Here is a 21,443-nt window from a genome sequence, read left to right on the forward strand (position 1 = left end):
TAGCAAATTCAAAACTTTAGATCAAGTTAAGCAACCTAAAATTTAATAAAAACAAAGTTTCAATTGAACATTCAAATTGAAACAAAGCAGTAGGCTAAAGTACCAGTAGATTGTGTTCCAATTGTAGTAGTTCCTGTAGGTGTTTGGCCAGTAGGTGGAACTGTGGTGCCAGACGTTGTCGTACTAACTGTTGAACCAGATGTAGTTCCTTGTGTAGTTGTTGGTGGAACAGTGGTACCTAATGTGGTCTGGCTAATTGTGGAACCAGATGTAGTACCTTGTGTAGTTGACGGAGAACCAGAGGTACCAGATGTTGTCTGGCTTACTGTTGAACCAGATGTAGTAATTGGTGTAGTTGATGGAGTAGCAGGGGTACCAGACGTTGTCTGGCTAGCTGTAGTCCCAGATGTAGTAACTTGTGTAGTTGTTGGTGGAACAGTGGTACCTAATGTGGTCTGGCTAATTGTGGAACCAGATGTAGTACCTTGTGTAGTTGACGGAGAACCAGAGGTACCAGATGTTGTCTGGCTAGCTGTAGTCCCAGATGTAGTTACTTGTGTAGTTGTTGGTGGAACAGTGGTACCTGATGTTGTCTGGCTAGCTGTTGTACCAGATGTAGTACCTTGAGTTGTTGTTGGAGCAGGGGTACCAGATGTTGTCTGGCTAGCTGTTGTACCAGATGTAGTTCCTTGTGTAGTTGTTGGTGGAGCAGGGGTACCTGATGTGGTCTGGCTAGCTGTTGTACCAGATGTAGTTCCTTGTGTAGTTGTTGGTGGAGCAGGGGTACCAGATGTTGTCTGGCTGGCTGTTGTACCAGATGTAGTACCTTGTGTGGTTGGTGGAGCAGTAGTTCCTGATGTTGATAGACTTATTGTTGTTTCTGATGTGGATTGACTTGTTGATCCTGTTGGTGGTGGTGGAGGTGTTGTCTGCCCAGTTGAAGAACCTACAGAAGTGTAAAGTAATTCTCTTGATTTTCTATGACAATTCTAACTGCATGTATTACTTCATATGCATTGCATTGCAGAATGGATGTGTGTCATGGTGACTTCACTTGGGATCACTCAGAAATATTAGGAAGACAGCTTTGGAAGATGAATTTTTATACATCACTGAATGAGAAAAACACCCATTTTATGTTATTGGCACAGCACACTCTAGGAAAACATAGTTTACTAATCACTTACATATAGTTTCATTCAACTTTATTTTTATTTTTGGTATGTATAAAAAAGTTGTAGAAATGTTACTCACAAAAAATATAACTGTAGCATTTACAGATCCTTGTTATACATTTGCATTGTTACTTGAAAGTCTATGCCAACACCAAAATGGCATTAAACAAATTAAAATATTATTATAGTTGAGATTTTTTTTAGGTACGTCTTTATTCTTAGCAAATCAAATACTCTTACATTTGGATTAAAAAGATACTTCTTATAAAGATTATAGTCTATTATAAATTGATTATCCACAACAGAAAATGTGACAACATCTATCGCATAATTTGCTACACTTCCATGTTATTCACATTATTCTGTTTTTTTTAATATTTTTGCACTTAAAATTAAGGAAGCTTCAACTCTGTTGTGAGAAAACTTAATGCTATGTAAACATGCATACCTCTGAACATATGTAACAATATTCATTAAGACAACCATGTAAAGACAACCATTTTTATCATTATTACACACATAAATTAAAATATATGCATACTAAAAGTTACCGTAATATCATAACAAGTCATTCCTAAAATTTCTATGAGACAGTAGCAAATTCGAAACTTTAGATCAAGTTAAGCAACCTAAAATTTAATAAAAACAAAGTTTCAATTGAACATTCAAATTGAAAAAAGCAGTAGGCTAAAGTACCAGTAGATTGTGTTCCAATTGTAGTAGTTCCTGTAGGTGTTTGGCCAGTAGGTGGAACTGTGGTGCCAGACGTTGTCATACTAACTGTTGAACCAGATGTAGTTCCTTGTGTAGTTGTTGGTGGAACAGTGGTACCTGATGTGGTCTGGCTAGCTGTAGTACCAGATGTAGTACCTTGTGTAGTTGATGGAGAAGCAGGGGTACCAGACGTTGTCTGGCTTACTGTTGAACCAGATGTAGTAATTGGTGTAGTTGATGGTGAAGCAGGGGTACCAGATGTTGTCTGGCTAGCTGTTGTACCAGATGTAGTTACTTGTGTAGTTGTTGGTGGAACAGTGGTACCTGATGTTGTCTGGGTAGCTGTAGTCCCAGATGTAGTTCCTTGTGTAGTTGTTGGTGGAACAGTGGTACCTGATGTTGTCTGGCTAGCTGTTGTACCAGATGTAGTTCCTTGTGTAGTTGTTGGTGGAGCAGGGGTACCAGATGTTGTCTGGCTGGCTGTTGTACCAGATGTAGTACCTTGTGTGGTTAATGGAGCAGTTGTTACTGATGTTGTTTGACTTATTGTTGTTTCTGATGTGGATTGACTTGTTGATCCTGTTGGTGGTGGTGGAGGTGTTGTCTGCCCAGTTGTAGAACCTACAGAAGTATAAAGTAATTCTCTTGATTTTTTAGGATAATTCAAACTGCATGTGTAATTTCATATGCATTGCATTGCAGAATGGATGTGTGTCATGGTGACTTCACTTGGGATCGCTCAGAAATATTAAGGAAGACAGCTTTGGAAGATGAATTTTTATACATCACTGAATGAGAAAAACACCCATTTTATGTTATTGGCACAGCACACTCTAGGAAAACATAGTTTACTAATCACTTACATATAGTTTCATTCAACTTTATTTTTATTTTTGGTATGCATAAAAGAGTTGTAGAAATGTTATTCACAAAAAATATAACTGTAGCATTTACAGATCCTCGTTATACATTTGCATTGTTACTTGAAAGTCTATGCCAACACCAAAACGGCATTAAACAAATTAAAATATTATTATAGTTGAGATTTTTTTTAGGTACGTCTTTATTCTTAGCAAATCAAATACTCTTACATTTGGATTAAAAAGATACTTCTTATAAAGATTATAGTCTATTATAAATTGATTATCCACAACAGAAAATGTGACAACATCTATCGCATAATTTGATACACTTCCATGTTATTCACATTATTCTGTTTTTTTGAATATTTTTGCACTTAAAATTAAGGAAGCTTCAACTCTGTTGTGAGAAAACTTAATGCTATGTAAACATGCATACCTCTGAACATATGTAACAATATTCATTAAGACAACCATGTAAAGACAACCATTTTTATCATTATTACACACATAAATTAAAATATATGCATACTAAAAGTTACCGTAATATCATAACAAGTCATTCCTAAAATTTCTATGAGACAGTAACAAATTCGAAACTTTAGATCAAGTTAAGCAACCTAAAATTTAATAAAAACAAAGTTTCAATTGAACATTCAAATTGAAAAAAGCAGTAGGCTAAAGTACCAGTAGATTGTGTTCCAATTGTAGTAGTTCCTGTAGGTGTTTGGCCAGTAGGTGGAACTGTGGTGCCAGACGTTGTCGTACTAACTGTTGAACCAGATGTAGTTCCTTGTGTAGTTGTTGGTGGTACAGTGGTACCTGATGTGGTCTGGCTAGCTGTAGTACCTGATGTAGTACCTTGTGTAGTTGATGGAGAAGCAGGGGTACCAGACGTTGTCTGGCTTACTGTTGAACCAGATGTAGTAATTGGTGTAGTTGATGGTGAAGCAGGGGTACCAGATGTTGTCTGGCTAGCTGTTGTACCAGATGTAGTTACTTGTGTAGTTGTTGGTGGAACAGTAGTACCTGATGTTGTCTGGGTAGCTGTAGTCCCAGATGTAGTTCCTTGTGTAGTTGTTGGTGGAATAGTGGTACCTGATGTGGTCTGGCTAGCTGTTGTACCAGATGTAGTTCCTTGTGTAGTTGTTGGTGGAGCAGGGGTACCAGATGTTGTCTGGCTGGCTGTTGTACCAGATGTAGTACCTTGTGTGGTTAATGGAGCAGTTGTTACTGATGTTGTTTGACTTATTGTTGTTTCTGATGTGGATTGACTTGTTGATCCTGTTGGTGGTGGTGGAGGTGTTGTCTGCCCAGTTGTAGAACCTACAGAAGTATAAAGTAATTCTCTTGATTTTTTAGGATAATTCAAACTGCATGTGTAATTTCATATGCATTGCATTGCAGAATGGATGTGTGTCATGGTGTCTTCACTTGGGATCGCTCAGAAATATTAAGGAAGACAGCTTTGGAAGATGAATTTTTATACATCACTGAATGAGAAAAACACCCATTTTATGTTATTGGCACAGCACACTCTAGGAAAACATGGTTTACTAATCACTTACATATAGTTTCATTCAACTTTATTTTTATTTTTGGTATGCATAAAAGAGTTGTAGAAATGTTATTCACAAAAAATATAACTGTAGCATTTACAGATCCTTGTTATACATTTGCATTGTTACTTGAAAGTCTATGCCAACACCAAAATGGCATTAAACAAATTAAAATATTATTGTAGTTGAGATTTTTTTTAGGAACGTCTTTATTCTTAGCAAATCAAATACTCTTACATTTGGATTAAAAAGACACTTCTTATAAAGATTATAGTCTATTATAAATTGATTATCCACAACAGAAAATGTGACAACATCTATCGCATAATTTGCTACACTTCCATGTTATTCACATTATTCTGTGTTTTTGAATATTTTTGCACTTAAAATTAAGGAAGCATCAACTCTGTTGTGAGAAACTTAATGCTATGTAAACATGCATACCTCTGAACATATGTAACAATATTCATTAAGACAACCATGTAAAGACAACCATTTTTATCATTATTACACACATAAATTAAAATATATGCATACTAAAAGTTACCGTAATATCATAACAAGTCATTCCTAAAATTTCTATGAGACAGTAGCAAATTCGAAACTTTAGATCAAGTTAAGCAACCTAAAATTTAATAAAAACAAAGTTTCAATTGAACATTCAAATTGAAAAAAGCAGTAGGCTAAAGTACCAGTAGATTGTGTTCCAATTGTAGTAGTTCCTGTAGGTGTTTGGCCAGTAGGTGGAACTGTGGTGCCAGACGTTGTCGTACTAACTGTTGAACCAGATGTAGTTCCTTGTGTAGTTGTTGGTGGTACAGTGGTACCTGATGTGGTCTGGCTAGCTGTAGTACCAGATGTAGTACCTTGTGTAGTTGATGGAGAAGCAGAGGTACCAGACGTTGTCTGGCTTACTGTTGAACCAGATGTAGTAATTGGTGTAGTTGATGGTGAAGCAGGGGTACCAGATGTTGTCTGGCTAGCTGTTGTACCAGATGTAGTTACTTGTGTAGTTGTTGGTGGAACAGTGGTACCTGATGTTGTCTGGGTAGCTGTAGTCCCAGATGTAGTTCCTTGTGTAGTTGTTGGTGGAACAGTGGTACCTGATGTTGTCTGGCTAGCTGTTGTACCAGATGTAGTTCCTTGTGTAGTTGTTGGTGGAGCAGGGGTACCAGATGTTGTCTGGCTGGCTGTTGTACCAGATGTAGTACCTTGTGTGGTTAATGGAGCAGTTGTTACTGATGTTGTTTGACTTATTGTTGTTTCTGATGTGGATTGACTTGTTGATCCTGTTGGTGGTGGTGGAGGTGTTGTCTGCCCAGTTGTAGAACCTACAGAAGTATAAAGTAATTCTCTTGATTTTTTAGGATAATTCAAACTGCATGTGTAATTTCATATGCATTGCATTGCAGAATGGATGTGTGTCATGGTGACTTCACTTGGGATCGCTCAGAAATATTAAGGAAGACAGCTTTGGAAGATGAATTTTTATACATCACTGAATGAGAAAAACACCCATTTTATGTTATTGGCACAGCACACTCTAGGAAAACATAGTTTACTAATCACTTACATATAGTTTCATTCAACTTTATTTTTATTTTTGGTATGCATAAAAGAGTTGTAGAAATGTTATTCACAAAAAATATAACTGTAGCATTTACAGATCCTCGTTATACATTTGCATTGTTACTTGAAAGTCTATGCCAACACCAAAACGGCATTAAACAAATTAAAATATTATTATAGTTGAGATTTTTTTTAGGTACGTCTTTATTCTTAGCAAATCAAATACTCTTACATTTGGATTAAAAAGATACTTCTTATAAAGATTATAGTCTATTATAAATTGATTATCCACAACAGAAAATGTGACAACATCTATCGCATAATTTGATACACTTCCATGTTATTCACATTATTCTGTTTTTTTGAATATTTTTGCACTTAAAATTAAGGAAGCTTCAACTCTGTTGTGAGAAAACTTAATGCTATGTAAACATGCATACCTCTGAACATATGTAACAATATTCATTAAGACAACCATGTAAAGACAACCATTTTTATCATTATTACACACATAAATTAAAATATATGCATACTAAAAGTTACCGTAATATCATAACAAGTCATTCCTAAAATTTCTATGAGACAGTAACAAATTCGAAACTTTAGATCAAGTTAAGCAACCTAAAATTTAATAAAAACAAAGTTTCAATTGAACATTCAAATTGAAAAAAGCAGTAGGCTAAAGTACCAGTAGATTGTGTTCCAATTGTAGTAGTTCCTGTAGGTGTTTGGCCAGTAGGTGGAACTGTGGTGCCAGACGTTGTCGTACTAACTGTTGAACCAGATGTAGTTCCTTGTGTAGTTGTTGGTGGTACAGTGGTACCTGATGTGGTCTGGCTAGCTGTAGTACCTGATGTAGTACCTTGTGTAGTTGATGGAGAAGCAGGGGTACCAGACGTTGTCTGGCTTACTGTTGAACCAGATGTAGTAATTGGTGTAGTTGATGGTGAAGCAGGGGTACCAGATGTTGTCTGGCTAGCTGTTGTACCAGATGTAGTTACTTGTGTAGTTGTTGGTGGAACAGTAGTACCTGATGTTGTCTGGGTAGCTGTAGTCCCAGATGTAGTTCCTTGTGTAGTTGTTGGTGGAATAGTGGTACCTGATGTGGTCTGGCTAGCTGTTGTACCAGATGTAGTTCCTTGTGTAGTTGTTGGTGGAGCAGGGGTACCAGATGTTGTCTGGCTGGCTGTTGTACCAGATGTAGTACCTTGTGTGGTTAATGGAGCAGTTGTTACTGATGTTGTTTGACTTATTGTTGTTTCTGATGTGGATTGACTTGTTGATCCTGTTGGTGGTGGTGGAGGTGTTGTCTGCCCAGTTGTAGAACCTACAGAAGTATAAAGTAATTCTCTTGATTTTTTAGGATAATTCAAACTGCATGTGTAATTTCATATGCATTGCATTGCAGAATGGATGTGTGTCATGGTGTCTTCACTTGGGATCGCTCAGAAATATTAAGGAAGACAGCTTTGGAAGATGAATTTTTATACATCACTGAATGAGAAAAACACCCATTTTATGTTATTGGCACAGCACACTCTAGGAAAACATGGTTTACTAATCACTTACATATAGTTTCATTCAACTTTATTTTTATTTTTGGTATGCATAAAAGAGTTGTAGAAATGTTATTCACAAAAAATATAACTGTAGCATTTACAGATCCTTGTTATACATTTGCATTGTTACTTGAAAGTCTATGCCAACACCAAAATGGCATTAAACAAATTAAAATATTATTGTAGTTGAGATTTTTTTTAGGAACGTCTTTATTCTTAGCAAATCAAATACTCTTACATTTGGATTAAAAAGACACTTCTTATAAAGATTATAGTCTATTATAAATTGATTATCCACAACAGAAAATGTGACAACATCTATCGCATAATTTGCTACACTTCCATGTTATTCACATTATTCTGTGTTTTTGAATATTTTTGCACTTAAAATTAAGGAAGCATCAACTCTGTTGTGAGAAACTTAATGCTATGTAAACATGCATACCTCTGAACATATGTAACAATATTCATTAAGACAACCATGTAAAGACAACCATTTTTATCATTATTACACACATAAATTAAAATATATGCATACTAAAAGTTACCGTAATATCATAACAAGTCATTCCTAAAATTTCTATGAGACAGTAGCAAATTCGAAACTTTAGATCAAGTTAAGCAACCTAAAATTTAATAAAAACAAAGTTTCAATTGAACATTCAAATTGAAAAAAGCAGTAGGCTAAAGTACCAGTAGATTGTGTTCCAATTGTAGTAGTTCCTGTAGGTGTTTGGCCAGTAGGTGGAACTGTGGTGCCAGACGTTGTCGTACTAACTGTTGAACCAGATGTAGTTCCTTGTGTAGTTGTTGGTGGTACAGTGGTACCTGATGTGGTCTGGCTAGCTGTAGTACCAGATGTAGTACCTTGTGTAGTTGATGGAGAAGCAGAGGTACCAGACGTTGTCTGGCTTACTGTTGAACCAGATGTAGTAATTGGTGTAGTTGATGGTGAAGCAGGGGTACCAGATGTTGTCTGGCTAGCTGTTGTACCAGATGTAGTTACTTGTGTAGTTGTTGGTGGAACAGTGGTACCTGATGTTGTCTGGGTAGCTGTAGTCCCAGATGTAGTTCCTTGTGTAGTTGTTGGTGGAACAGTGGTACCTGATGTGGTCTGGCTAGCTGTTGTACCAGATGTAGTTCCTTGTGTAGTTGTTGGTGGAGCAGGGGTACCAGATGTTGTCTGGCTGGCTGTTGTACCAGATGTAGTACCTTGTGTGGTTAATGGAGCAGTTGTTACTGATGTTGTTTGACTTATTGTTGTTTCTGATGTGGATTGACTTGTTGATCCTGTTGGTGGTGGTGGAGGTGTTGTCTGCCCAGTTGTAGAACCTACAGAAGCATAAAGTAATTCTCTTGATTTTTTAGGATAATTCAAACTGCATGTGTAATTTCATATGCATTGCATTGCAGAATGGATGTGTGTCATGGTGACTTCACTTGGGATCGCTCAGAAATATTAAGGAAGACAGCTTTGGAAGATGAATTTTTATACATCACTGAATGAGAAAAACACCCATTTTATGTTATTGGCACAGCACACTCTAGGAAAACATGGTTTACTAATCACTTACATATAGTTTCATTCAACTTTATTTTTATTTTTGGTATGCATAAAAGAGTTGTAGAAATGTTATTCACAAAAAATATAACTGTAGCATTTACAGATCCTTGTTATACATTTGCATTGTTACTTGAAAGTCTATGCCAACACCAAAATGGCATTAAACAAATTAAAATATTATTGTAGTTGAGATTTTTTTTAGGAACGTCTTTATTCTTAGCAAATCAAATACTCTTACATTTGGATTAAAAAGATACTTCTTATAAAGATTATAGTCTATTATAAATTGATTATCCACAACAGAAAATGTGACAACATCTATCGCATAATTTGATACACTTCCATGTTATTCACATTATTCTGTTTTTTTGAATATTTTTGCACTTAAAATTAAGGAAGCTTCAACTCTGTTGTGAGAAAACTTAATGCTATGTAAACATGCATACCTCTGAACATATGTAACAATATTCATTAAGACAACCATGTAAAGACAACCATTTTTATCATTATTACACACATAAATTAAAATATATGCATACTAAAAGTTACCGTAATATCATAACAAGTCATTCCTAAAATTTCTATGAGACAGTAGCAAATTCGAAACTTTAGATCAAGTTAAGCAACCTAAAATTTAATAAAAACAAAGTTTCAATTGAACATTCAAATTGAAAAAAGCAGTAGGCTAAAGTACCAGTAGATTGTGTTCCAATTGTAGTAGTTCCTGTAGGTGTTTGGCCAGTAGGTGGAACTGTGGTGCCAGACGTTGTCGTACTAACTGTTGAACCAGATGTAGTTCCTTGTGTAGTTGTTGGTGGTACAGTGGTACCTGATGTGGTCTGGCTAGCTGTAGTACCTGATGTAGTACCTTGTGTAGTTGATGGAGAAGCAGGGGTACCAGACGTTGTCTGGCTTACTGTTGAACCAGATGTAGTAATTGGTGTAGTTGATGGTGAAGCAGGGGTACCAGATGTTGTCTGGCTAGCTGTTGTACCAGATGTAGTTACTTGTGTAGTTGTTGGTGGAACAGTGGTACCTGATGTTGTCTGGGTAGCTGTAGTCCCAGATGTAGTTCCTTGTGTAGTTGTTGGTGGAACAGTGGTACCTGATGTGGTCTGGCTAGCTGTTGTACCAGATGTAGTTCCTTGTGTAGTTGTTGGTGGAGCAGGGGTACCAGATGTTGTCTGGCTGGCTGTTGTACCAGATGTAGTACCTTGTGTGGTTAATGGAGCAGTTGTTACTGATGTTGTTTGACTTATTGTTGTTTCTGATGTGGATTGACTTGTTGATCCTGTTGGTGGTGGTGGAGGTGTTGTCTGCCCAGTTGTAGAACCTACAGAAGTATAAAGTAATTCTCTTGATTTTTTAGGATAATTCAAACTGCATGTGTAATTTCATATGCATTGCATTGCAGAATGGATGTGTATCATGGTGACTTCACTTGGGATCACTCAAAAATATTAGGAAGACAGCTTCGGAATATGAATTTTTATACATCACTGAATGAGAAAAACACCCAATATATGTTATTGCCACATTACAATCTAGGAAAACATAGTTTACTAATCACTTACATACAGTTTCATTCAACTTTATTTTTATTTTTGGTATGCATAAAAGAGTTGTAGAAATGTTATTCACAAAAAATATAACTGTAGCATTTACAGATCCTTCTTATACATTTGCATTGTTACTTGAAAGTCTATGCCAACACCAAAATGGCATTAAACAAATTAAAATATTATTATAGTTGAGATTTTTTTTAGGTACGTCTTTATTCTTAGCAAATCAAATACTCTTACATTTGGATTAAAAAGATACTTCTTATAAAGATTATAGTCCATTATAAATTGACTATCCACAACAGAAAATGTGACAACATCTATCGCATAATTTGATACACTTCCATGTTATTCACATTATTCTGTTTTTTTTTAATATTTTTGCACTTAAAATTAAGGAAGCTTCAACTCTGTTGTGAGAAAACTTAATGCTATGTAAACATGCATACCTCTGAACATATGTGACAATATTCATTAAGACAACCATGTAAAGACAACCATTTTTATCATTATTACACACATAAATTAAAATATATGCATACTAAAAGTTACCGTAATATCATAACAAGTCATTCCTAAAATTTCTATGAGACAGTAGCAAATTCGAAACTTTAGATCAAGTTAAGCAACCTAAAATTTAATAAAAACAAAGTTTCAATTGAACATTCAAATTGAAAAAGCAGTAGGCTAAAGTACCAGTAGATTGTGTTCCAATTGTAGTAGTTCCTGTAGGTGTTTGGCCAGTAGGTGGAACTGTGGTGCCAGACATTGTCGTACTAACTGTTGAACCAGATGTAGTTCCTTGTGTAGTTGTTGGTGGAACAGTGGTACCTGATGTTGTCTGGCTAGCTGTAGTCCCAGATGTAGTTCCTTGTGTAGTTGTTGGTGGTACAGTGGTACCTGATGTGGTCTGGCTAGCTGTTGTACCAGATGTAGTACCTTGTGTAGTTGATGGAGAAGCAGGGGTACCAGACGTTGTCTGGCTTACTGTTGAACCAGATGTAGTTACTTGTGTAGTTGTTGGTGGTACAGTGGTACCTGATGTGGTCTGGCTAGCTGTAGTACCAGATGTAGTACCTTGTGTAGTTGATGGAGAAGCAGGGGTACCAGACGTTGTCTGGCTTACTGTTGAACCAGATGTAGTAATTGGTGTAGTTGATGGTGAAGCAGGGGTACCAGATGTTGTCTGGCTAGCTGTTGTACCAGATGTAGTTACTTGTGTAGTTGTTGGTGGAACAGTGGTACCTGATGTTGTCTGGGTAGCTGTAGTCCCAGATGTAGTAACTTGTGTAGTTGTTGGTGGAACAGTGGTACCTGATGTTGTCTGGCTAGCTGTTGTACCAGATGTAGTTCCTTGTGTAGTTGTTGGTGGAATAGGGGTACCAGATGTTGTCTGGCTGGCTGTTGTACCAGATGTAGTACCTTGTGTGGTTAATGGAGCAGTTGTTACTGATGTTGTTTGACTTGTTGATCCTGTTGGTGGTGGTGGAGGTGTTGTCTGCCCAGTTGTAGAACCTACAGAAGTATAAAGTAATTCTCTTGATTTTTTAGGATAATTCAAACTGCATGTGTAATTTCATATGCATTGCATTGCAGAATGGATGTGTGTCATGGTGACTTCACTTGGGATCACTCAGAAATATTATGAAGACAGCTTTGGAATATGAATTTTTATACATCACTGAATGAGAAAAACACCCAATATATGTTATTGCCAAATTACACTCTAGGAAAACATAGTTTACTAATCACTTACATATAGTTTCAACTTTATTTTTATTTTTGGTATGCATAAAAGAGTTGTAGAAATGTTATTCACAAAAAATATAACTGTAGCATTTACAGATCCTTGTTATACATTTGCATTGTTACTTAAAAGTCTATGCCAACACCAAAATGGCATTAAACAAATTAAAATATTATTATAGTTGAGATTTTTTAGGTACGTCTTTATTCTTAGCAAATCAAATACTCTTACATTTGGATTAAAAAGATACTTCTTATAAAGATTATATTCTATTATAAATTGACTATCCACAACAGAAAATGTGATATCGCATAATTTGATACACTTCCATGTTGTTCTGTTTTTTTAATATTTTTGCACTTAAAATTAAGGAAGCTTCCACTCTATTGTGAGAAAACTTGATGCTATTTATACATGCATAACTCTGAACATATGTAACAATATTCATTAAGACAACCATGTAAAGACAACCATTTTTATCATTATTACACACATAAATTAAAATAAGTGCATACTAAAAGTTACTGGTAATATAACAACTCATTCCTAAAATTTCTATGAGACAGTAGCAAATTCAAAACTTTAGATCAAGTTAAGCAACCTAAAATTTAATAAAAACAAAGTTTCAATTGAACATTCAAATTGAAACAAAGCAGTAGGCTAAAGTACCAGTAGATTGTGTTCCAATTGTAGTAGTTCCTGTAGGTGTTTGGCCAGTAGGTGGAACTGTGGTGCCAGACGTTGTCGTACTAACTGTTGAACCAGATGTAGTACCTTGTGTAGTTACTGGTGGAACAGTGGTACCTGATGTGGTCTGGCTAGCTGTAGTACCAGATGTAGTACCTTGGGTAATTGACGGAGAAGCAGGGGTACCAGACGTTGTCTGGCTTACTGTTGAACCAGATGTAGTAATTGGTGTAGTTGATGGTGAAGCAGGGGTACCAGATGTTGTCTGGCTAGCTGTAGTCCCAGATGTAGTTACTTGTGTAGTTGCTGGTGGAACAGTGGTACCTGATGTTGTCTGGCTAGCTGTAGTCCCAGATGTAGTTCCTTGTGTAGTTGTTGGTGGAACAGTGGTACCTGATGTTGTCTGGCTAGCTGTAGTCCCAGATGTAGTTCCTTGTGTAGTTGTTGGTGGAACAGTGGTACCTGATGTGGTCTGGCCAGCTGTAGTACCAGATGTAGTACCTTGTGTAGTTGATGGAGAAGCAGGGGTACCAGATGTTGTCTGGCTTACTGTTGAACCAGATGTAGTAATTAGTGTAGTTGATGGTGAAGCAGGGGTACCAGATGTTGTCTGGCTAGCTGTTGTACCAGATGTAGTTACTTGTGTAGTTGTTGGTGGAACAGTGGTACCTGATGTTGTCTGGCTAGCTGTAGTACCAGATGTTGTACCTTCTGTAGTTGATGGAGAAGCAGGGGTACCTGATGTGGTCTGGCTAGCTGTAGTCCCAGATGTGGTTCCTTGTGTAGTTGTTGGTGGAACAGTAGTACCTGATGTCTGGCTGGCTGTTGTACCAGATGTAGTACCTTGCGTGGTCAATGGAGCAGTTGTTTCTGATGTTTGACTTATTGTTGTTTCTGATGTGGTTTGACTTGTTGATCCTGTTGGTGGTGGTGGAGGTGTTGTTTGCCTGGTTGTAGAACCTACATAGGTATAAAGGCATACTTTTCATTTCATTAAATTATTTAAACTGCAAAAGTTATTTAAAAAAAAATCAGCAAATAAATGTGCTTGATGGTGACTTTGATACGTCTTTCTCAGAATGATCAAATAGATCGACACCACTAGAACTCTGACGTATGTAAGAATGTCACGCCTGTTACACCAAATAAGAAGCAAAACAAAAGACTACGTTCATGTGTTATCAAATAACCAATCGCTTCATTTACTATTGTCTACTACTACAACGGAATTGACAGTTGCTCATGTGTAAATTATAATTAGCTGTTTTCAATTTTCCAGTTATGTTTTAGCTCCAATTCCACTTTATTTCAAATACATATTGGGTTTATATGATATTATATCAATTCCATGCTCACATAAGAAAAACATGGAAATTTGATCACAGCATAAGGATTTGACTGTCAATTAATTACTTGATAAAGAAATTTGTACAGGGTACACACTTCCTTCTTAGACCTGTTATTAACTAAATTATGTATTGGTGGTCAATCTGTTCATGGAAATACTACTTTATGCTATACTTTTAACATAATATGTATCAAAAAGACTATAATGAAAGTCATGAGGCAGATAAATTAATTAAAATGTACTTAATAATTACACCAACACACGTTAAACAACTTATAGTGAACATGCAATAATTACATATTCAGGTATCTCTTTGACTTGATTGGTAGGTAATTCATGGTCATCTGATTTACATGTACAAGTATTCAATATCCTTATGTAAAGCTGAAATGTGTTTTCATACCATACCGAATGACACAAACACTTAACCCATGTTATTGCCAGAGCACATACTAGGAATATAAAATTTAATAAACTGTATATATATAGTTTCATTAAAAAATTCCTTTTTTTTCTTTACATATGCAACATTGGATGCAAAAATACCATTTTTTCACTTTAACTTTAACTTTTACTATATCATTTAAAGATCACATTGCTAACATAACAAGTATTGTTATATTGGGATTATTGTCAGTTCACATTGAAACGATATTAAAAGTGTCATATTTTCCAATGAATTAAAGTTGCCCAAAATAACTTTAAAGCTGAAATCATGTTTACCATGAAAGTACACATATATCAACAACTTTGGTATACAATATTACATACTTAACATTTGTGTTACAACAATTCACAGTTCCAATCTTTTACTTGAGTTCAAAATCTTCTTATCTTATTTGACACACAAATTTTGTTTTATAATTCCAATTGAAAGCATTTTGGAAGTACATGCAAACTGTATTACAATTATAGTAGTTCCTGTGGGTGTTTGGCCAGTTAGTGGAACTGTGGTGCCAGACGTTGTCGTACTAACCAGATGCAGTACCTTGTGTAGTTGTTGGTGGAACAGTAGTACCTGATGTGATCTGGCCAGCTGTAGTACCAGATGTAGTACCTTGTGTAGTTGATGGAGAAGCAGGGGTGCCAGATGTTGTCTGGCTTACTGTTGAACCAGATGTAGTAATTGGTGTAGTTGACGGAGAAGCAGGGGTACCAGATGTTGTCTGGCTAGCTGTAGTCCCAGATGTAGTTACTTGTGTAGTTGTTGGTGGAACAGTGGTACCTGATGTGGTCTGGCTAGCTGTAGTACCAGATGTAGTACCTTGTGTAGTTGATGGAGAAGCAGGGGTACCAGACGTAGTCTGGCTAGCTGTTGTACCAGATGTAGTACCTTGTGTAGTTGCAGTGGTACTAGATGTCATCTGACTTACTGTTGTATCTGATGGAGTGCCTTGTGTTGTTAGTGGAGCAGAGGTACCTGTTGTGGTCTGGCTCAACGTATACTAAAAGTAGTACTTCGTGTAGTTAAAGAAGCCGACATGTGGTCTGTTGTATGACTTATTGTTGTAACAGATAAAGCACCTTGTGCAATTGTTGGGAGAAGCAGGATTTTATGTTGTTGTTCCCTGAGTGGTAGATAGCACCGACAGCACCTGGAGTAGTCTGACTCACCGTTATACTAGAAGTAATACCTTGTGTAGTTAAAAAAGGAGAAGTACCGGATGTTTATGGATAGACACTGTACTGGAAGTCACACATTGTGAGGTTGGTGGAGTAATGGTTTCTGACGTGGTCTGACCTAATGTTGTTAGATCTGTAATACTTTGTGTAGTTTATGGAGCAGAGGAACCTGACATTTCACTTTATGCAGTAGGTGGAGCAGTGGTGCCAGATGTTGTCTGACTTATTATTGTATCAGTTCTTGTACCTTCTGTGATTGTGGGAACAGAAGTACAAGACGTTGTACCTTGTGTAGTAGGTGGAGCAGTAGCTGGTGTGATCAGATCAGCAGTTGTTATAGATGTGGTACCTGCTGTTGTCTGGCTAGTTTGGTTGGTGTGGTTGGTGGTACAGTAGTACCTGATATTGCGTGACTTATTCCAGAACCGTAGTTGTAGAAGATGTTAACTGGCTAGTTGCAACAGATGTAGTCTGACCTGTTGATCAAGTTGGTGGTGAAGGTAGTGCTGTTTATCCTGTTTTAGTACCTAGAAAGCTTATGATTTATTTCCTTTTAGATTAAGATACAATGCCGTTTACAAGTATCTTTATTCAATTATAACATAGCAAGAATTTGTAAAAAAAAATACTAAATTATATTAAATCCTTCCATACATAGTAATTTTTTCTTGTTTATTAAAAAATTTAGCTTACCTGTAGAATGTGTTCCAATTGTGGTAGTTCCTGTAGGGGTTTGGCCAGTTCCAGGAGAAGTAGAAGTTGTTCCAGAAGTCACACCTTCAGTGGTTGACCAGTTCTCCATTGTAGTGGTTTCGACAGTGGTTGTTCCTTGTGTGGTTTGACTTACAGTTGTACCAGAAGTAGTAACTGGTGTGGTTGGTAAAGTGGTACCTGATGTTGTACCTTGTGTGGTAGGTGTAGTAGTACCTAATGTTGTTTGGCTTGCTGTTGTCTGTGTGGTTTCTGAGGGAGTACTGACTGAGGATGGTGGGGCTGGTGGAGGAGGTGTTGTACTTAATGTTGTTCCTTCATTAAAGTTAATATAACTATTAAGTTGTTTGCAGGTAACATATTAGCGTGGAGAAAAGTGAAATAGTTTTAGGTAGATGTAAGGAGACAACTTGAATCAATATGATCATATATGATCAACATTTGAATTATGTTGACAATCAAGCACAAATCTAAATAATGAAAACAATAAAACAGAAAAAGAAGACAATATTTATAACAAGACAATCTTTACCTACCTGTAGAACTGCTGTAAGTTGTAGATGACACAGTTGATCCTGAAAAACAAAAATAAAATTAAATCATGCTTCTAACAAAATGGTTATATTGAATGTTGTAGATGATCCTAAAAAAAGCCAAAAACATCTAATTATAAAGTTTGCAAAAAAGGATAAAAACCAGAATACTTCTGTATTGGAATTCAATACTATACATTAATAACTTCTATTGTTTCTCCATTTTAACAGTAAAACTGAAAAATATAATCAAATAAAAAAAATCTTCATTCGGTAGAAAAAAATGTGCATAGTTTAAAAACATTACACAATAAGGTTTTAGGTAGCACTTATACTGGAATATGGTTGTATCATTCTTACCAGGTGCATAACAGACTCTGAACTGAACATTTCCAACACTAGGTGGTGTCGACTGATTGATTTTTGGTTTTGCTGAAATCTTAAGTACATCTGCATCTTTCATGTTGAAATTGATTGTAACAGTTGGTGAAGTCTCTTTACCAGTAAATGTTTTCTGAAAAGTATATTTGTTTGAAACATAAAATATCACCCACAAAATTTGCATTTTCTTATAAAGCTCTTTCTACTACAAAATGCATTTGTAAACTCCCTTACTCATTTCTTTTAATTTTCTTTGTTTTTATCACTATGTGAAGATTATGATTTTAAAAATTAAACAGTAGACATGTTTAAAATATTTTCTTTTGAATACTGTTTAAACTGCATATTTGATAAGTAGATATGTAATCAATTTTTTAAACAGACAAAAATCTGATTGTTAAATATCTAAAAATATATACATTAATATTTAAATAGTCAAAACTGCTAATAAAACAAATACTTCTTTGGCTGAGAGTTTGTATGGTTTATACGTGTGTTCTTTTATAAAGTTCTCATAGAAATTGTTATGAAGGGACTTTTGAAGATGTACAGTTTAGAAAGATAAGAAATATTTCAGTGATGTAAGCCAACAAGATACATACTATTTCTTCTGTAACAACGTTACCAGTATCGTCAACAAGTGTAATTGTAAGCTCATCTATGCTGACTACATCTAACGTAATGTCTACAAATGTCACAGGATTGCCTTTACCATTGACTATATATTCAACAGAGCTACCATCTTCATTGGGTGTCCAAGTATTACCAGATCCCTTCAGGGTGTTTATAACATCCTCTCCTTCTTTGTTGTTGATACCTTCTACTTGAAGTTGAGTGTCATCTTTCTTTCCATAGTCAAATGTTACAGGATTCTCACAGATTTTAGCTGTAAAAAAACTGATTTTCAGTTTGTAGTTTTTATACACCTATATTCCAATGTTCAAATTATAAAGTTTTAGGAAGATACATACTTTCGTGATTTTAACAATATAATCATCCAGTTTAACTGATCAATTCCACTGTGCATGTACTCACTCTGTGGGTTTTCTCTTGAATTCTCTTTTTGGAGGTTATTTCTGTTTATATTTTCTTTTTTCTTTTTTTTATTTTTAATTACTTTCCAATTACTTATATTGTTCGAACAATGCATTGATTTCTCCTGAAATTATTTCTTAATTAATGAGAATTATTTGGAATCCATTGCCGCAGCCTTACTTTCACAAAGTAATGATATGCACAACTTTTACTAAAAGTTATCTAAAAGTTATATTCAAATTGAGCTGGTGACCATGGTTATCCCATTATTCTAATTTTTCAGTGGTGAAAAGCTATAACACATGAGCATCAAAATTTAAAAAAAAATAATAACACTGTAATCAAGTATTTGTTAATTTTTGTTTAAATCATCTGAAAACCAGAAGTGTGACAAACAAACAAATCAAAGGACATATGGACCACACATACCCAACAAACATTAATAAAAGTTAAAAGTAAAATAAGATGAATTAATTGAAGAATTTACCTGTAGTAGTTGTTAATGGTTGTGTAGTTACAGATGTTATCATACTTGTTGTAGCTAGAATAAAAGATTATTATATTTATTTAATCAGCAAAAAGCACATCAAACTTTTGTAGAAGGATCTAAAAAATACTTTCATGTACACACTTCAAAATTTCTATAAATTCACTTTTTATCTTTTGAACGACCTCTTAAGTGATATTGTTAAATTAAACTATCAATAACATATGCCCATTTGAAGTTAAATCAAATATACCTGTTGTAACTGTCACAGTTGGTGTAGTTGTAGCAGCAGTAGACGTGGACAATACTGAAATAAGATTTCAACAACTCAATATGTTACAACTTTTCTTTTATTGCCAATAACAGGCAATATTGACATAATATCATATTGAAAAGTGAAGTAGTACATAGAGAAAAAAGCATGGTATTCTGTTTATCCCATGTTTTTAATAGTAACTGTTCTACACGATACTTGGTAGGCCTTGTTGATGTTATCTATATAATAAAATGGATAGTTGTGACAAATATAAACATATCATAAAAACTTGAAACAGCCCTTATTTTGGATTGTCAATAAATTTTTGACAAGATTCAGACCTGAATGAAAGGGTTAAAATTTGCAGTTTGATGTAAGGAAAAAGCAATTTCCACAAATTTAAAGCAGATGAGCTAAAAACTGCATGGCTAAGAAAAGTAAGAATAAACAAATCTGTTCTACAACAAACTTACTTTCAGCACATCCAACTATTTCGAATCTGAGTTCAATAGGAACCATTTGTGAAATAGGGAAGATGGTGATACTTCTCAGCCTGATGTTCTTAAAAGCTTCAGGCATATCAACCATTACTTTACCGGTGTTATCAGTATTGCCTTCAAATACCTGGAAAATTTAAGGTGTCTTATTTATCACTACATATTCAACTCTAGAATAAGTGGCCCTAATTACAACACTGATGATGCGAATAACATACTAGATAGGTAAATCAATCATACAAAAAAAGATAAAATTACTGTATGCATAGCTAATGAAAAATACCTGCTATGCACCACTATGTCATGTATGTATGCAAATACATCATAAATTTTATAGGATTCTTAAGTTTTGATATAACTAAATACTTATGTCCTAATCAAGATGCACAAATACATTACTAATTACAGAATAGATACCTAATTGTAGGTGCACTTAGGCACCAATAAGACTATAATAAAAAAAGTCACTAGATGAGCATATATAAAAGAATTTGTACACAACAGATGAATCATTCAAATATTTAAATGTATAAATTAGAATAACCTGTTTTTGGAAAAAATACACATCAAGAGTAATCAAGGGAACCAAGGTTATAGCGGTAATCAAAAGAATGTAATCCAGGGACAAAGACCAAACACGGAAAACAGACACACACACAACAAAGAACACAAAGCAACTAAAATCATACATGCAAAGCAACAAAAGTAAATGAGCAACTCGGACTCCACTAAAAACTGGGAGCATGGACCAGGTGCACCGGTAGGGTAAGCGTCCTCTGCTTTTCTAGAAACACCCGCCGAGTTGCTCATCTACCATCAAGTCCATGGTAGACAAACGAGGAAAAGTAAACTATGACCCGTTGAATAAATCAGTTTTCATGGTGCTGATGGATACATCATAATGATTCACGAGTTCATGATGACGACCATAAAGCTTCTGTAGTGATGACTTCAATCTTGTAGCAACATAACTCTGTTCCAGAAGCCTATTTGTTAGAGTTCTAGCGCGATACAAAAAGTCTGCGTAGTTTCGGCAAGCTCAGGCATAACGTATGAGTTGTGATATGAACACTCCATACGCAGGAGCCAAAGGGATGTTGCCACAGATGAAAGGAAAGTTGATAATTCTGAATGAAAAGTCATCACGTTTGTCGTAAAATTTGGTCAATAGTTTTCCTTTACCATCGATTTCTAAGTGTAGGTCAAGATATGAGGCTGACTTCACAATGTCTGTAGTATCTTTTATCTCAAGTACTTTTGGGTAGATGTGATATATCAAATCCCCAAAATTAGGATTGTTTAAAGATAATACGTCATCTATATAGCGGAAACTGAGATTGAAGGATCTAGCCAAACAATATTCTTTCTTTCTGATCAAATCAGCTATAAAGTCAGCCTCATAAGAGTGAAGAAATAGGTCAGCAAGTACATGAGCACAATTTGTTCCCATTGGAATGCCAACCGTTTGTTAAAAAGCACGTCCACCACACTGGACAAATATGTTGTCGATTAAAAACTCCAGCATTTTGTAAACATCTTCCTCTGTATATTTGGAAGATGATTTGGAATTATTTCT

At 35.5% G+C, this 21,443-nt stretch overlaps 1 protein-coding gene across 1 annotated transcript in view; it reads right to left on the reverse strand.

Moving 5' to 3' along the window:
- Positions 1-21,443, reverse strand: part of LOC148603520 (uncharacterized) — a 94,007-nt gene that overhangs the window by 67,035 nt on the left and 5,529 nt on the right. The window contains exons 12-29 of the mRNA XM_088551444.1: positions 19,844-19,994; positions 19,368-19,421; positions 19,115-19,168; positions 18,195-18,478; positions 17,572-17,725; positions 17,215-17,253; positions 16,661-16,993; positions 12,979-13,956; positions 11,463-12,077; positions 11,259-11,393; positions 9,695-10,333; positions 8,130-8,768; positions 6,566-7,204; positions 5,001-5,639; positions 3,437-4,075; positions 1,872-2,510; positions 719-946; positions 104-583 (exon numbers count right to left, since the gene is read on the reverse strand). Of these exons, the coding sequence (XP_088407570.1) occupies positions 104-583; positions 719-946; positions 1,872-2,510; positions 3,437-4,075; positions 5,001-5,639; positions 6,566-7,204; positions 8,130-8,768; positions 9,695-10,333; positions 11,259-11,393; positions 11,463-12,077; positions 12,979-13,956; positions 16,661-16,993; positions 17,215-17,253; positions 17,572-17,725; positions 18,195-18,478; positions 19,115-19,168; positions 19,368-19,421; positions 19,844-19,994 (7,339 nt within the window). The remainder of the gene's footprint in view (positions 1-103; positions 584-718; positions 947-1,871; positions 2,511-3,436; positions 4,076-5,000; positions 5,640-6,565; positions 7,205-8,129; positions 8,769-9,694; positions 10,334-11,258; positions 11,394-11,462; positions 12,078-12,978; positions 13,957-16,660; positions 16,994-17,214; positions 17,254-17,571; positions 17,726-18,194; positions 18,479-19,114; positions 19,169-19,367; positions 19,422-19,843; positions 19,995-21,443) is intronic.

Source organism: Perna viridis, chromosome 11 (assembly GCF_037379345.1).
Source record: "Perna viridis isolate PV_CMFRI_1.1 ecotype Kerala chromosome 11, ASM3737934v1, whole genome shotgun sequence".
Taxonomy (NCBI): domain Eukaryota; kingdom Metazoa; phylum Mollusca; class Bivalvia; order Mytilida; family Mytilidae; genus Perna; species Perna viridis.